The sequence below is a fragment of the Meles meles genome, chromosome 1 (genome assembly GCF_922984935.1).
Source record: "Meles meles chromosome 1, mMelMel3.1 paternal haplotype, whole genome shotgun sequence".
NCBI classification, from domain to species: domain Eukaryota; kingdom Metazoa; phylum Chordata; class Mammalia; order Carnivora; family Mustelidae; genus Meles; species Meles meles.
In genome coordinates this window covers 182,442,470-182,459,547 of record NC_060066.1, presented here as the reverse complement: position 1 = coordinate 182,459,547, position 17,078 = coordinate 182,442,470, and the positions used below count along the sequence as shown (strand labels likewise).

Genomic DNA, 17,078 nt, shown 5'->3' with positions numbered 1-17,078 from the left:
AAAAAACCATGAAAACCATGTGTTAGCATATATTTATTACACACCTTTTAATAAAGATTTTATTTATTTATTTATTTATTTGGGGGGGTGTGGAGAGGAGGAGCAGAGAGAGAGGGACAAGCAGACTGAGCTGAGTGCGGAGCCGGGCACAGGGCCCCATCTCATGGCCCTAAAATCATGACCTGAGCCGAAATGAAGAGTCGAATGTTTAACCGACTGAGCCACCCAGGTACCCCTATTCGAAGTTAATTCAGAGAGTGCTCAGTTGTGCTTGGAACTCACTTTAGGCATGGGTCATGTCTCTGACACATGTGGTATTAGACATGCCTGTGTTCACACAGTAGCTTCAACAGCTTTATTGTATATATTGATTGATTATAAAGGCAAAGAAACAGAACTTGATTTACCTCCATTCTGTCCTTCAGCGCAGCCAGTTAGAGTTTCGTGATAAAATTTAGAACAGTGAAACAATGCAAATGAGAGGCAAAATTTTTCTGTTTGTTTAAGTGCAAATTTTTCTTTTAACTTTATTTATTTGAGGAGGGGGAATACAAGCAGGGAGAACAGCATACAGAGAGGGAGAAGCAGACTCCCTGCTGATCAGAGAGCCCGTCTCATCTCAGGGCTCAATTCTAGACCCTGGGACCATGACCTGAGCCGAAGGCAGGCAGACAGACGCCCAACTCACTGAGCCACCCAGGCGCCCCTGGTTAAAGGCAAATTTTAATTCACACCCGAAATGTTTTACTGAATTGGAATCACACTTTTAAAATGGAAATTTATTTTTAAAAAGTCTTAGCTGTTTTAAAATGAAAGATGAATCAGGAAAGTAAATGTTACATCAGTGGTACAATTTAGCAGTTTTGGTTTTATTAAAATCATTTGTTAGTTACTGAATGATCACTTACATAAGGTCTCAGATTGCAGTGAAAGGATCAAAGTTCAAACAGGTTGATGTGAAAATGACTGATGTAAACAGTTTTACTTTTTTCATTCTTTTGGTACTGTAATACTAATTGTCTGTATGTATTTGCTTTACTAGTAAGAATATGCATACAAGGTTTGTAAAAGAAAATTTTCACTCCTATATTTCTTTTCTGCACATTCTTCTTCTTTTCATTTCACGGTCGCTTGAAAATATGAAATTTGAAAAAAAATAGTAAAATAAATTAATTTAAAAATAGTTAATTAATGGGGAGCCTGGGTAGCTCAGTGGGTTAAAGCCTCTGCCTTTGGCTCAGGTCATAGTCTCAGGGTCCTGGGATCGAGCCCTGCATCGGGCTCTCTGCTCAGAAGGGAGCCTGCTTCCTCCTCTCTCTCTCTGCCTGCCTCTCTGTCTACTTGCAATCTCTGTCAAATAAATAACTAAATAAAATCTTAAAAAAAAATTTAATTAAATTAACTAAATAACAACTAATCAAATAATTTAAATTAATGATAATTATTAGTGTTATTATTCATAAACAATAAGTGGATTAAATTAATAGTTATCAAATAATTTTATCTTATAGAGGATAAGCTGTTAATAATCTGCTCCATGTATCAAATATGATTCATTCTGCAGACACAGTTGAGATGCCATGTTGGGAGAAATATTAGTTTATGGAAACTGGGAGAGGCATCACCTGGGAGTCAGAGATGCTCCCAGAAGGCAGTGATACCTGAGCTGAGACCTGAGCAGGTGTTAGTTATAGAGGCACAGCCACTATTTCCCAAAGGCCTACTCTCAGCCCCCACCATGTACTAGTGGCTGGAAACACGAAGATACTCAAGACTCTTGTTACCCCACCTGTTACAAAAGAACAAAAGTCCCCCCTTTCACCAAAGTCCCACTTGCCCATTTGTACTCTGTCTGGGTCCTGTCTTTACTTGAATTATCAATGTCACTCCTATAATTAAGCTACCTTCTTCAATATCAGTTTCTCTTTATTGGTGGATCCCTGTTCAGCCTCCCTGAATCCTCCTAACTACCACCTCATTTCTCTGCCCCCATTTATAGCAAAACCTCTTTTAAAAAAACATATATATATGTATATGTATATATTTGTAAGTAAACTCTCTGCCCGATGTGGGCCTCGAACTCACGACTCCAAGACCAGTAGGCTCCATCTGCTTTTGTCAGTCACCCATGACTTCCATCTTGTCAAGTCCTGGTTCTTATCTCAGCAACCTTTGATGTGGTGGCACAGTCCCTCTTTTGAATGCACACTTCTCTTGACTTCCCGAAATATAATCTCCTGACTCCCCTACTTCTCCGTCTGTTACTTCTCAGTCTCCTTGGATGAACTTTCTGTTCTGCTGAAACTTACATGTAGGAGATGCTCAGATTCTGTCCCCAGTCCCTTTCTCTAACCAGCTCCTAGCTGATACCATTTACTCCAATAGCCTTATGACCACCATCTCTGTGCTGTCAACGCCCAGATTTACATTTAAAACCCCAACCTCTCTCTGAGCACGTTTGATGGACCATCCAAAGTCAATATGCCTGGAAAATTGAGTTGTTTCAGCTGCCTCCAAATCTGCTCTTCTTCTCTTTCCATATTCCCAAACAGTGCAGTCACCACTCAGTTGCTCAAGCCAATAATCTAGGGATCATCTTTGATTCCTCATTTCCTCTCAGCCCTTTACCATTCCAACCCATTACCAAGTCCTTTCCCTTTTCATTCTAAAATATCCTCTAATCGCCATCCCCAGCCCCCACGAAATACTGACAGCTCCTTCTTGGAGAGCTCCTTTAGCTTTCTTTCTTTCTTTCTTTTTTTAAGATTTTATTTATTTGACAGACAGAGATCACAAGTAGGTAGAGACGCAGGCAGAGAGAGAGAAGGGAAGCAGGCTCCCTGCTGAACAGAGAGCCGGATGCGGGGCTCGATCCCAGGACCCTGAGACCATGACCTGGCTGAAGGCAGAGGCTTAACCCACTGAGCCACCCAGGCGCCTTCCTTTAGCTTTCTAACTGGTGTCCCTGCTTTGATCTCATCTCCTATAATCCATAAACCTCAAAGGACCCCAATGGTTATTTTATTTTTTTTAAGATTCTTTTTTTTTTAAAGATTTTATTTATTTATTTGACAGACAGAGATCACAAGTAGGCAGAGAAGCAGGCAGAGAGAGAGGAGGAAGCAGGCTCCCTGCTGAGCAGAGAGCCCGATGTGGGGCTCGATCCCAGGACCCTGGGATCATGACCTGAGCCGAAGGCAGAGGCTTTAACCCACTGAGCCACCCAGGCGCCCCAATGGTTATTTTAAAAACTTAGATCCTATTAATTTAAAATCCTTCAGTGGCTTCCCATCACACTTTGAATGAAGTTCAAACTGCTGTCCATGGTCTCCAAGACCATCCCTATCATGTCATTCCACTCTCCTCCGCACTCACACAGCGGCGGTCCCCCGGCCCTCTGTGTTTCCTTCCACAAGCCAAGCTCTCTCCTGCCTCAGATCCCTCCAGTCTTCCTATGGGGAGGTCCCTTTCAGGCACTCAGTGCTCAGCTCACATTTTCCTATTTCATTTTCTCTGTGGCACTCGCCACCAAAGAATATCATATTAACTATTGACTTTATTATATTCATTTGTCCGCCCATTTAACATGAAAATTCCTTGAGTTAAGACCCTTGGTTCTGTCTTGTTTGCCGTTATATCCCTAGTTCCGAAAAACAGTGCGACGCGCAGGAGGTACTCAGTAAGTATTCTGGAATAAAGTCACCGGCTAGGAAGCTCCCAGAATTTGGTTTGTACACACAAGGGGGAGAGGTACCTGGTTTATAGCAGAGAAGATCCAGGCCTCTGGGAGCTTATGACAAAGAACCCTGACCTGGTGGGGTGCTGGTTATGGTTCTCCTGTCTCTGGTATCCCTGTCTGTAGCTGCCTCCTGACTCCCGCCCTGGTTTTTCCACTCTGAGGTCTCCAAGGCCTTTGGTCTGAAACCTCAATGTTCTTACCCCTGCTTGGACCAAAAGGACCAAAAAGAGATGCTCAGACTGAAGGGCGAATGGGGTAAATCGGGTGGGGGTGGACTTTAGACACAAGATGTGGTGACGGTCTGAGGTCCCCTGTTAGTGACCCTGTGGTGTCTGGGTAGGACCTGGGTGCCCCCTGCAGCGGGGCAGGGTGGGGCGGCTGCTGATGGGTGGGTCTGTGGGTGCGGCCCTTGGCTCCGCCCCCCGGCTCAGTGGGAAGTAGAAGCTGAGCTATGCAATTGTGATTGTGGCGTGGTGGTGGCGGGGCACTTTATCTGCGACGCGGAGCGGGAGCATCTCAGCTGTGATCTGGTGTGGGCCTGGACCCGCACGCGGTCCTGATGTGCAGCCCATCCAAGGCTGAGATGGAGCGGGAGGCGGAGAGGCTGAGACAGTGGCAGCCGGCTCAGCACCAGCTCGTACAGGTGAGTCCAGACGTCAGCCCCAGGGCTGGGCGTCGGGGGCGGGGGTGGGTGGGTGCAGGCTGGGGGTGGAGGGAAGCAGAAATCTGAGGTATCAGAAGTGTGAGGGGTAGGGTTGGGAAGGGGAGGGAGGGGAGATCGCGGACAAAAATGATGTGTCGTTTATGCAATTAATATTCACCCAGCGTTAGCACCTGTGCTAGGCTCCGGGGGTGGGGGGTGGGGGGTAAAGAGGGCCTGGGCGACGCCCTGTCATACTTGACAGAACGCCCTGGATACCTGAATATCCAGGAAAGAAGACAGAGTTAGAAAGTCAGTAGGGAGCAAGCAGGGAGGAAAAAATTAATAAGTAGCAGGCCTTTGCCAAGACCCTGGGGTGAACTTACTATAGGATACTATGCTATTATATTAATAAGTAGCTGAATGATTGGAAGTGTACAAATTACTATGAGGGAGAAGAATGGGGGCCACAGGAACAAATAGCAGAGGTCTTTGAGTTGATTTAGGGGGTTGGGAAGACGACTGAGGATTTGGTCTGGATCTGGGGAACTGGCTGGGTGAAGGGTTTGCAGGGTCGGAGACCAGAGACAGGAAGGGAATCAGCCTTGGAGGAAGTGAGAGATAGACTGAGAATTAAGGCCAAGAGAGTGATGGGAGAGTGGCCCAAGGGGAGGGAGGCGGAGATTCCGGGCCTTACTGGAGGTCCCGCAGGGCCAAAGCCCACAGGAAGCCCCTGAGGAATTTAAATGTGATCAGTCGTGATTAGATTTGCATTTTGTAAAGAGTGCCCTGATGGGTGGGCAGAATTCCAGGTGATTGCTGGAAAGTTGCTCTGATGATCCCAGTGAGAACCGAAGTGGCAGCCTCACTAGGGAGACGAAGGTGAACATAGAGAAAACCAAATAGATCTTGGACATGCTTTGGAGGTAGACACCACAAAAACTGGTCATTAACTTGCATCTAGGCGGTGAAGGAGCCATCCGGGACACCTTACCAGATTTCTGGCCTGCATGACTGGGCAAGAATAGTGACATTTTGTGAGAGAGCAAAGGATGAGAAGAACAGGCTTGTTTTCAAATCTTGTTGGGGAGGGGGCAAGTGAGGATGAGCGCGAGTTTGGAGTTTTAGAAGCCGCCCATTCAGGAGCCTTTGGGCTATCCACATGGACTGAGCAGTAGGCAACTGGGAGATTCAGGAGAATTCTGCCCTGGAGCTACTGGTTTAAGAATAAATGGAATATAAACGTAAATAGATCATTAGCATGAGAAAGATTGCCTGGAAAGTAGGCCATATGGGAAACCTGTAGAGGTGGCTGAGAAGGAAGGAGGGCCAGGGAGAACCGAAGGAGAAAAACCAAGGAAGTGTGACAAAATGTGTTCCCAAGGCCACGGGAGGAAAACATTTGAAGAAGAGTGTGTTCAGTAGTCTCAGGAGCTCCAGAGAGGTCAAGCAAGAAGGGGTCTGATAAGTGTTTGGACTTAGTGACATGAAGGTCGTTGACGACCTTTATGAAAGCTGTTTCTGTGGAGAAATGGGGGCCAAATCGAATTTGGGGGAATAACTAGGCAAGGTAGTGGTGAAGGTGTATATTTTAAGCATTTCCAAAGAAGTCTGCCTGTGAAGGATCAGGAGAATAAAAGAGGGCCATCACTGAGAGGAAGGAAAAGGGGGGCTTAGCGCCCTAGAAATACCCATGCGATAGACATTATCTGGAGCCTGTTATGTGCTTACTTTATGCAAGTTGCGTATCGTGGTGAATGAGACAGGTTCTCCCCAACCCTTCTAGGGTGAAAGAAAATGATTTTCTTCTATAGTCAGCACATTTTCAAACCTACCAGAATTCTAATTTCTTAATATCATCTTAAATGTAATTTGTTTTCAGATTTCCCTAGTTATCCCTAAAGTGTGCTTTACGATACTATGTCCAAACCAGGATCCGCTTTAAACCCACACGGCACATCTGGTTGTTAAATCTCTTGAGTTTCTTTGAAATTAGAGTAGTTTTCTTTTTTCCTGACTTTCTATTTTTCATGATCCTGACTTTGGTCTTGTAGACTATTCTTCTGGATTTATCACCTTGCATTCTCCTGGTATAATTTAGCTTGATCCTCTGGCTCTTGGATCCATTTCTAAACTGAACTGAGACCTTAAGCCTCATTGGATTCCTGATTGTTGGTAAGAAGGTCTCATAGGTATGGTAGGCTCCGTCTTCATCAGGAGACGAATCTGGATCCCCACGTTTGGGTTACACTAGGCTTGGCCCTTGAATTAAGTTAGTGAAAAGCCTGATTGATCTCTTGATTCAAACTTAACCTTTCGCCTTGTGGTCAGAAAGTAATCTGTGTGACATTATTTTGGATAGATCTAAATGCCCGGTTCCCCACCAATCAATCACCAATTGGTGTCAACCAAATGTTAATTTTTCCTTAATCGAAAGTTTTATTAAGGGTTGTAAAATAATGATTTTCCAATCCTACCACTCCTTTTACATTTATTAGTCTGTGTTCTTCTGTAAAGTAGGATTTTTCTTAAACCACTGGACTCTTCTGGTGATTTTGAAATAAGTTTCCTACCAGAAAGAGATTAAAAAAAAAACACTTAATTTTCACTTCAATTCACAATGTTCAAAGCTTCTGTTAAAACTAGTCATTATTCTTTTTGATTCTCAAATTGTCACAAGTTTGGCCAGTGGGACCTTTTTTTAGACATTTAAAGTGTGGTAAGATCTACATAACAAAAATATCATTATAACCATGTTTAAGTGTATAATTAGTGGCATTAGTCATACCACATTTCTGTGCGACCATCCCCACTATTAATCTCCACAACTTTTTTCATCTTCCCAAATTGGAACTCTTTTATTTTTATTTTTTAAATTTAAATTTAATTAATTAACATATGATGTATTATTTGTTTCAGGGGCTGTAATTCATCAGTCTTCTATAATACCCAGTGCTCATTACAACACGTACCATCCTCAGTGTCCATCACCCAGTTCCTCCATCCCTCCACGTAGCAACCCTCAGTTTGTTTCCTTTACGAGTTTCCTGTTGGGGGCGCCTGGGTGGCTCTGTGGATTGAGGCCTCTGCCTTCAGCTTGGGTCATGGCCCCAGGGTCCTGGGATTGAGCCCCACGTTGGGCTCTCTGCTCAGTGGGGGCCTACTCCCCCCCCCCACCCCCCCCCCCCCCCGCTGCCTACTTGTGATCTCTCTCTCTCTCTGTCAAATAGATTAATAAAATCATTTAAAAAAAAAAGGAGTCTCCTGCAGTTTTTCCCTCCCTTCCACTATGCTCCTCTGCCTTCCAAACTGAAACTCTTTAACCAATAAAAAGTAACTTCCCAATTCCACCCTGCCCATATCCCTGTCAGGCAATCACCATTCTACTTCCTCTCTTTGAATTTGACTTCCTTAAATATCTCATATGAATGGAACCATACATTTTTTTGTCCTTTTGTGACCAGCTTATTTGACTTAGCTTAATGTCTTCCAGGCTCATTCATGTTGAAGTTATGTATCAGAATTTCCTCTTTTTTTTTTTTTTTTTAAGGCTGAATAATATTCCATTGTAGGTATATGCCCCAGTTTGTTCATCCATTCATCTGTTGATAGACACTTGGGTTGCTTCTGTATTTTGGCTCCGATGAATTCTGCTGCCCTGAATATGGGCATACAAATATCTGTTTCCGTCCCTGCTTTCAATTCTTGTAGGGAGATACCAGAAGTGGAATTGTTACATCATAAAGTAATTTTATTTTTAACTTGTTGAAAGGCTCTCATACTCTTTTCCATAGTGGCTGCACCATTTTACATTGCTGCCATCAGTGCACAAGGGTTCTAATTTCTCCATGTCTTGCCATCACTTTGGGTTGTTTTTTTTGTTTTTGGTAACAATCATTTTAAACGGGTGTGAAGTGGTATCACATTGTGGCTTTGGTTTGCATTTCCCTAATGGTTAGTTATGTTGAGCATCTTTCATTTGTTTATTGGCCATTTGTATATCCTTGGAGAAAAGTCTAGTTAAGTCCCTTGCCCACTTTTGAATTGGGTTGTTTGTTTTGGGTTAAGTTCTAGGAGCTCCCTATATCTTCCGGATATTAGTCTCCATTAGATATGTGATTTGCAAATGTATGCTCCCCTTCTGCGGGTTGCCCTTGTAACTCTGCTGGTGGTGTCTTTTGATGCACAAAAGATTTTAATTTGATGAAATTCAGCTTCTCTTTTCTTCTTTTGTTGCCATGCCTTTAGTGTCATATCTGAGAAATCATTGCCAAACCCAATGTCATGAAGCTTTCCCCCTATGTTTCCTTCTAAGAGTTATAGTTTAGCTCTTGTGTGGAGGTCTTTGATCCATTTTTTTTAAATTTTATTTATTTATTTGACAGACAGAGATCACAAGTAGGCCAAGAGGCAGGCAGATAGATAGAGGAGGAATCAGGCTCCCTGCTGAGCAGAGAGCCCGATACGGGGCTCCATCCCAAGACCCTGAGATCATGACCGGAGCCGAAGGCAGAGGCTTTAAACCACTGAGCCACCCAGGCGCCCCTTTTGATCCATTTTGAATCAGTTTTCGTATGTGGTATTAAGTAAAGGCTCTTCATTCTTTGGCATGTGGCTATCCTGCTTTGCCGGCACCATTTATTGAAAAGGCTGTCCTTTCCCCCATTGAACGATCTTGGCACCCTTGTTGAAAATCATTTGACCATATGTATGGGGGTTTATTTCTGGGGCTCTATTCCTTTTGGTGATGGATAGGTCCATACTTAATGCCTATATTACATTGTTTTGATGACTTAGCTTTGTAGTAAGTTTTGAAATCAGGAAGTGTGAATTTTCCAATTTTGTTCTTTTTCAAGATTTTTTTGGCTATTTGGGGTCCCTTGCAATTCCATATGAATTTTAGAGGGTAGATTATTCTTGTAAAAAAGGTATTTTGGGGGGCGCCTGGGTGGCTCAGTGGGTTAAAGCCTCTGCCTTCGGCTCAGGTCATGATCCCAGGATCCTGGGATCGAGCCCCGCATCGGATTCTCTGCTCAGCAGGGAGCTTGCTTCCTCCTCTCTCTCTCTCTGCCTGCCTCTCTGCCTACTTGAAATCTCTGTCTGTCAAATAAATAAATAAATGAATTAATTAAAAAAAAGGTATTTTGGTAAGAAGTTGTATGGAATCTGCAGGTTGTTTTGCATAGCATTGACATCATAACTATTAAAGTCTTCCAATCCATGAACACTAAGATATCTCTCCGTTTATTTTGTCTTTAATTTCTTTCAGTAATATTTTGTAGTATTCAGTGATTAAGTTAACCTCCTTGGTTATTTCTAAATATTTAATTCTTTTTGATGCTATTATCTATTAAATTGATTTTGTAATTCCCTTTACAGATAGTTTATTGTCAGTGTATAGAAACAACTGATTTTTGTGTATTGAATTGGAATCTTTTATTTTTTAATTTATTTTTATTTTTTTAAAGATCTTATTTACTTATTTATTTGTCAGAGAGAGAGAAAGACAGAGAGTGCACAAGCAGGCAGAGTGCCAGCAAGGCAGAAGCGGAGAGAGAAGCAGGCTCCCTGCCGAGCAAGGAACCCGATGTGGGACTTGATCCCAGGACCCTGGAATCATGGCCTGAGCCAAAGGCAGTGGTTTAACCAACTGAGCCACCCAGGCATCCCCAAATCTTTTTTTTTTTTTAATTTAAATTTTAGTTAGTTAACTTACAGTGCAATATTGGTTTCAGGAGTAGAATTCAGGGACACCTGGGTGGCTCAGTGCATTAAACGTATGCCTTCAGCTCAGGTCATGATGCCAAGGTCCTGGAATGGAGTCCATGGTCGTGCTCCTTGCTCAGTGGGGAGCCTACTTCTCCCTCTGCCTGCTGCTCCCCCTGCTTGTGTGCTCTTGCTCTCCCTATGACAAATAAATAAAATCTTTAAAAAAAAGTAGAATTCAGTGATTCATCACTTACATATAACACCTAGTGCTCATCACAAGTGCCCTCCTTAATACCACCCATCTAGCCCATCCCCACCACCTCCCTGACCTCAAACCTCAGTTTGTTCTGTATCATTAAGAATCTCTTATGGTCGGGGCGCCTGGGTGGCTCAGTGGGTTAAAGCCTCTGCCTTCGGCTCAGGTCGTGATCCCAGGGTCCTGGGATGGAGCCCCACATCGGGCTCTCTGCTCGGTGGGAAGCCTGCTTCCTCCTCTCTCTCTGCCTGCTTCTCTGCCTACTTGTGATCTTTGTCTGTCAAATAAATAAGTAAAATCTTTTAAAAAAGAATCTCTTATGGTCTGTTTCCCTCTCTCCTTTTTTCCCTGTTTCCCGTTTTTTCATCTGTTTTCTTTCTTTTTTTTTTTTTTTGTTCTTTAAAGATTGATTTTTGAGACAGAGAGAGAGCACTAGCAGGAGAGGAGCAGAGGGAGAGGGAGAAGTAGTTTCCCAACTGATCAGGGAGCCCGATGTGGGGCTCCATCCCAGGACCCTGAGATCATGATCTGAGCCAAAGCAGACAGTTAGCCAACTGAGCCACCCAGATGCCCTGTTTTCTTTCTTAAATTCCACACATGAATGAGATCATATGGTAATTTGTCTTTCTCTGGCTAATTTCATTTAGCATAATACAGTCTAGCTCCATCCACATCATTGCAAATGACAGGATTTTTTCTTTTCTTTTCTTCTTTCTTTCTTTAAAGAGAGGAAGAAGTAGGTAGGGTAAGGGGCAGAGGGAGAGTGAGAGAGAATCTTAAGCAAGTTCCACACCCAGTGCAGAGACCCATATGGAGCCTGATCTCATGACCCTGAAGTCATGACCTGAGCTGAAGTTGAGTCAATCACTTAACTGACTGAGCCACACAGGTACCCTCAAGATTTCATTCTTTTTGTGGCTGAGTAATATTCCACTGTGTGATTGAGATAGATATATATCCCCAAATTTTGGCTGTTGTTGATAATGCTGGTATAAACATGGGGGTGCATGTACCCCTTTGAATCTGTATTTTGTGTACTTTGGGTGAGTACCTAGTAGTGCGATTGCTGGGTCATAGGGAAGCTCTATTTTTAACCTTTTGAGGAACCTCCATACTGTTCTCCAGAGTGGCTGCACCAGTTTGCATTCCCACAACAGTGCAAGAGGGTTTCCCTTTCTCTGCATCCTCGCCAACACCTGTTGGTTCTTCTGTTGTTAATTTTAGCCATTCTGACAGGTGTGAGGTGGTATCTCATCATGGTTTTGGTTTGTGAGCATCTTTTCATGAGTCTGTTAGCCATCTGGATGTCTTCTTTGGAAAAGTATCTACTCATGCCTTGAATTTACTACTTATGGGGTGCCTGGGTGGCTCAGCTGGTTAAGTGTCTGACTCTTGGTTTCAGCTCGGTCATGATCCTCAGGGTCATGGGATGGAAACCTGAGTTGGGCTCCAGACTCGGTGCAGTCTGCTTGAGATTATCTCCCTCTTCCTCTACCCCTCTCTGACACTCACATGTGTGTACTCACTCTCTCAAATAAACAAATAAATAATCTTTTATAAAATGACTCTTACTACTGCTGAATTTGTTAGTTCTAACAGGTGTATGTGTAATCCTTAGGTTTTCCACATATATGATCATATCATCTGGGAACAGACAGTTTACTTCTTTTCCAATACAGAAGCCTTTTGTTTTTATCTGATTGCTCTGGTTAGAACTTCCAATACAATGTAGAATAAAAATGGTCAAAGTGGGCATCCTTGTCTTCTTGATCTTAAAGAGCCTTCCATCTTTCATCATGAATATGCTATAAACTATGGGTTTTTCATAAATGCCTTTTATCAGATTGGAAGTTTATTTCTATTCTTCGCTTTTTTCGGAGTTTTTTCCCTTAATCATGAAAGGGTATTGGATTGTTTCAAATGCTTTTTCTGCTTTCTCCCCCCTTTATTTTTTTTTATTTTTATTTTTTTTTAAAGATTTTATTTATTTATTTATTTGACAGAGAGAGATCACAAGTACACAGAGAGGCAGGCAGAGAGAGAGAGAGGGAAGCAGGCTCCCTGCTGAGCAGAGAGCCCGATGAGGGACTCGATCCCAGGACCCTGGGACTCGATCCCAGGACCCTGGGACTCGATCCCAGGACCCTGAGATCATGACCTGAGCCGAAGGCAGCGGCTCAACCCACTGAGCCACCCAGGCGCCCCTCTCCCCCCTTTATTTTACTTTGATTTTCAGATGCTGAATCAGCCTTGTCTTCCTGGGATAAATTCCACTTGGTTATGTTGTATAATTTGATTAATATGCTGGTGGATTTGGTTTGCTGAAAATTTTTTAAGGATTTTTTTGGTATCTGTATTCATGAAGGATGTTGGTCTGTTGTTTCAGTTTACTTGTGATGTCTTTGCCTGGCTTTGGTATCAAGGCAATGCCAGAATGAGGTAGCAAGTATTCCCTCTTCTTCAGCTTTTTGAAAGCTTTTGAGAAGTATTGATATCTTTCTTTAAATATTTAGAATTCACCATAAGCCATCAAATTAAGGGTTTTTCTTTGTGCTAGAGGGTTTTGATTACTGATTCAGGCTCTTTATTAGTTATGAGTCTGTATAGATTTTCTACTTCTTCATGATTCAGTGTTGGTAGATTTTTGTCTTTTTAGGTATTTATCCATTTCATTTAGGTTACCCAAACTGTTGGAATGAAATTGTTCATTGTACTCTCATAATCTTTTTCGTTTCTGTAAAATGGGTAGTAATGTCCTCACTTTCACATTTTTCTTGGCCAGTCTAGCTAAAGGTTTGGCAATTTGTTAATCTCTCCAAAGAACCAGTTCTTGGTTTCATTGATATTTTTTCTAATATTTCCTTCCTTCTGCTAGCTTTGGGGTTAGTTTGTTCTTCTTTTTTTTTTAGTTCCTTAAGGTGTAAAGCTAAATTGTTGATTTGAGATTTTTTTTTTATTATTATAAGCATTTACAGCTACAAATTCCCTCTTGGGAGGGAAAATGTATAGAATATTTCCTATTTAAATTCACCGTTATTTTTACTTAATTTATTCTTATTTTTAATTAATTAACTAATTAATTATGAAAGATTTTATCTATTTATTTGACAGAGAGAAAGACAGTGAGAGAGGGAACACAAGTCGGGGTAGAGGGTGAGGGAGAGGCAGGTTTCCTGCCGAACAGGGAGCACACGGGGCTCATTCCCAGGACCCTGGGATCATGACCTGAGCAGAAGGCAAAGGTTTAGCAACTGAGCCCCCGAGGTGCCTCTACTCTGATTTTTTTTTTTAAAGATTTTATTTATTTATTTGACAGAGAGAGATCACAAGCAGACAGAGAGGCAGGCAGAGAGAGAGAGAGGGAAGCAGGCTCGCTGCCGAGCAGAGAGCCCGATGCGGGACTCGATCCCAGGACCCTGAGATCATGACCTGAGCCGAAGGCAGCGGTTTAACCCACTGAGCCACCCAGGCGCCCCTCTACTCTGATTTTTAAAATAGCATTTTTCACTTGCTGAAAATCCTGATTTCTCACAGTATTATTTTGAAACTATTTTAATAAAAAAATAACAGAGAAGTGAATATAGTGTACAGCCTAATGGATTATTACACAGTGAAGATCTATGAAACATTGCCACCTCTACAGAAGCCCCTTCCATGCCCCTTATCATTGTCTCCCCTGCTCCCCTCTAATATAACTTGTACCTTATTATCTGGACATAACTTTAAATTCCACTATTTCTGTTCTGTGATGTTTCTGTAATTGGTGTAAAAGCTAAGTTTGCTTTCTTTTTGTGTGTGTGCGTGAATGTTGCTCATTTTTCCTTGATCTGTGGCAACATTTTTTTCCAGTCAATTTCTTTAAGATTTTATTTATTTATTTGAGAGAGAGAAAGAAAGCTGAGAGAAGCAAGTGCCTGAGCCGGAGCTGGAAGGGGTGTGTGTGTGCAGAGGGAGAAGGAGAAGCAGTAGGGGAGGGACAGAGGGAGAAGATGCTGGGATCTATCCAAGGACCCCCTGGGATCATGACCTGACCTGAAGGCAGATGGTTAACCAACTGAGCCACCCAGGAGCCCTGATTTATTTTGTTTGTCTGTTTTGGTTTTTTGAGATTGCAATATTCAATTTCTCTTGGTGTTTTAGTATCTTCTGTGGATACTGTATTTTTTACTTACGTTTTGGTTTTCATATTTGAATGGATTGGTCTTTTCTGGACTGTCGCAGTGGAGGAATAGATGGGAAACTATTCATTAAGACAGTTTCAAAATAACATTGTGAGAAATCAGGATTTTCAGCAAGAGCTCTCTCTAATGCTGCAGTGATGGACAACTTTAAAAAATGTTCTTGGATCTCGTCCTGTTTCAAGAGGTTCTGCTGCCCATCTCTTTATTTCCCTTTACACCGGTCAGTCTTCCAGGAATACCGCCTCTTGACTTCCAAGCTAATCTCCTACCCTTGTTAAAAATCGTCCTCATTTCCTCACCTCCTCCAGCATTTGATCTCAGACTTGTCCACAGCAGTTTCAACTCAGCTCAGACCCTCTTCTGTAAGTAAATACTTGCAGATGCTTTCTAAGTTTTGCTAGAGTCATGACCCATCTGAACCCTCAATTCTTCCTACTCTGTGGCTTTCTGCACTTAGGCTGATTTTGGATGTTCTTTCACCCTTACACTTAAAGATATCTTTGAAGGTTTTCTCAAGAGTTTTACTGAAGCTATAGGCTATGGAATATTTTATTTGCTCTCTTGTTTCTTTTTTTGACATGAACATGACAAGGAGGAAAAATGGCATGAGTCCCGTCCAGGCTTCTACTGTGCTCCTGTCAGCTAGACTTGCTTCTTAGAAAGTCCACCCAGGAGAATGGCCTGGTGCTGGGATAATTCAGGCAAAAGATCTTGGAGGCTGAATAAGGGTGGAGTCGGGAGATGGGAAAGAGGGATGGAGTTGGGAAGGAGGGACATGTGGAAATGGAATTTGAACTAAGGGTGAATTTCACTTCTCTCTCTTCAAGGACACTGAGAAGTCACTGTCCATCTTGGACATGTCTCCATCTCCTAGATGCGGTGGAGCGCATACCTCTTGGAATGATGCCAAATCAGGCATTCACCACTTCCTTCTGTGCACAGAGCTGGAGAGGATCCCTTTGGCCTTAGCTGAGGCACCCAGGAAGAATGCAAGTGAAATGGGGCCACAGTTCAGTATGTTGCTGCCTGAGCATGGTGTGAGCTACTGCTCCCAAGTGACTCGCACTCCTTCCCAGATGATTTACTGTGAGGGAATGTCTCCCTCCCAGCCAGGCATGGTGATTTTCAAGGGGCCCCAGATGATGCCCTTAGGAGAGCCCAGTACTCCAGGGGTGGCCATGACCTTTGGTAGGAATCTAAGGATGCCCCACAGTGGGCCGCCAGTCTCAGCTCCCAGTGGAATCTCAGTGACATCCCACATCAATGTTCCATCAACGCCTTATTCTGGCCCCCCCATAGTACCTTCTAACAGAGACTCTTTAACACCTAAAATGTTACTGGTCCCAACCATGCCTTCTACTGAGGCCCAGGCAATGCTTCCTTCTTTAACTCAGATGTTGCCCTCTAAAGAACCCCATGACTTCAGGATGAGCCCAGCTAGTTCCTCATCATTTCTGGCTTTAGAATCCCAGGACTCTCTCAGCCAGCCAAGCTCCCAGGAAGACCCCTTACCCAAGCAGCCCATGCATGCCCCCTCGAAATCAGAGGGGAACTCCAGGTCCCAGGAAAGGGCTCTCAGGAGGAGATCCCCAGTTTCAAGGCCTTACTGCTGCCAATATGAAAGCTGTGGAAAAGCTTATACTAAGCGCTCCCACCTTGTGAGTCACCAACGCAAACACACAGGTAAATGAGGTGTCAGATAGGTGGGGTAGAGGAGTCTCTGGGCTTTAGATTTGTGCTAGACCACTGGTTTGTAATGGCTTGGGATTAGCTTGTTATCTTTCAAGCTTGGGGTCAAACTGTATTGGCCCCACCGATGTGCTTTCCCACTGGCCAGTGTGACCATGCCAGAATCATGGGACTGCTGGTCGTGTTGCCTCCAAACTCCTTTCCCTTGATTTACTTTTGGTTTCTCAACCTTGACTGCTCTTCCTCAATAGAGTCAGATCCCTTTCTAAGCACCTAAGGCATGTTCTTCTACTTAATTTCTTCTGTCCCTTGTCACCTCCCCATAGGTGAGAGGCCCTATAAATGCTTGTGGGAAAGCTGTATGTGGTCTTTCTTCCGTTCTGATGAGCTTGGACGACATATGCGGATACACACCAGATACCGACCACATAGTTGTGACCAATGCGGCCGACAATTCATGAGATCTGACCATCTCAGGCAACACCAAAGGATTCATCTACGGGTGTCAGGATCCCCAGACCCACAGGCCAGCAATGGACAGATGGTTGGTCCTCCTGCTGCTGGTCTTTAGACCAATCTTCTCTCCTCATCTTGGTTTCTCTACCCAGATCTCACCTGCCTCTGACCAGCTAGTCTTCAGTAGGTACAGGCTTAGATGAAGACAGAGAAAGATTACGAGGTGGTGTTAAAGCCTCTATGAGCTCTGGACCCAGTCAGAGACTCCTCGGAACTGTCTTGCATGTCCTCACCTCTCTGGGGCCACCTACTTTTGCCGAAGTTAGCCACATAGGAAAATGGAGGCAAGTAGAGATTGGGAGCTTTATCCAAAAGCTCTTTATCTTGTGTCACTGCCCAGCTTGAAAC

At 43.4% G+C, this 17,078-nt stretch overlaps 1 protein-coding gene across 1 annotated transcript; it reads left to right on the top strand.

The window, feature by feature from the left end:
- Positions 1 to 4,298: 4,298 nt before the first annotated feature.
- KLF17 (Kruppel like factor 17) lies at positions 4,299 to 16,785 on the top strand. Its single transcript, XM_046000482.1, has 3 exons — positions 4,299 to 4,382; positions 15,353 to 16,208; positions 16,541 to 16,785. The coding sequence occupies exons 1-3, from the start codon at positions 4,299 to 4,301 to the stop codon at positions 16,783 to 16,785; spliced, it is 1,185 nt and encodes a 394-aa protein (XP_045856438.1).
- Positions 16,786 to 17,078: the final 293 nt, after the last annotated feature.

Bases quoted from the DNA above. Each gene is read 5' to 3' on its own strand.
- KLF17 (XM_046000482.1), top strand. From the start codon at position 4,299: ATGTGCAGCCCATCCAAGGCTGAGATGGAGCGGGAGGCGGAGAGGCTG. The intron at 4,383-15,352 runs GTGAGTCCAGAC...TCTCTCTTCAAG, and splicing joins CTCAGCACCAGCTCGTACAG to GACACTGAGAAGTCACTGTC. The intron at 16,209-16,540 runs GTAAATGAGGTG...ACCTCCCCATAG, and splicing joins TCACCAACGCAAACACACAG to GTGAGAGGCCCTATAAATGC.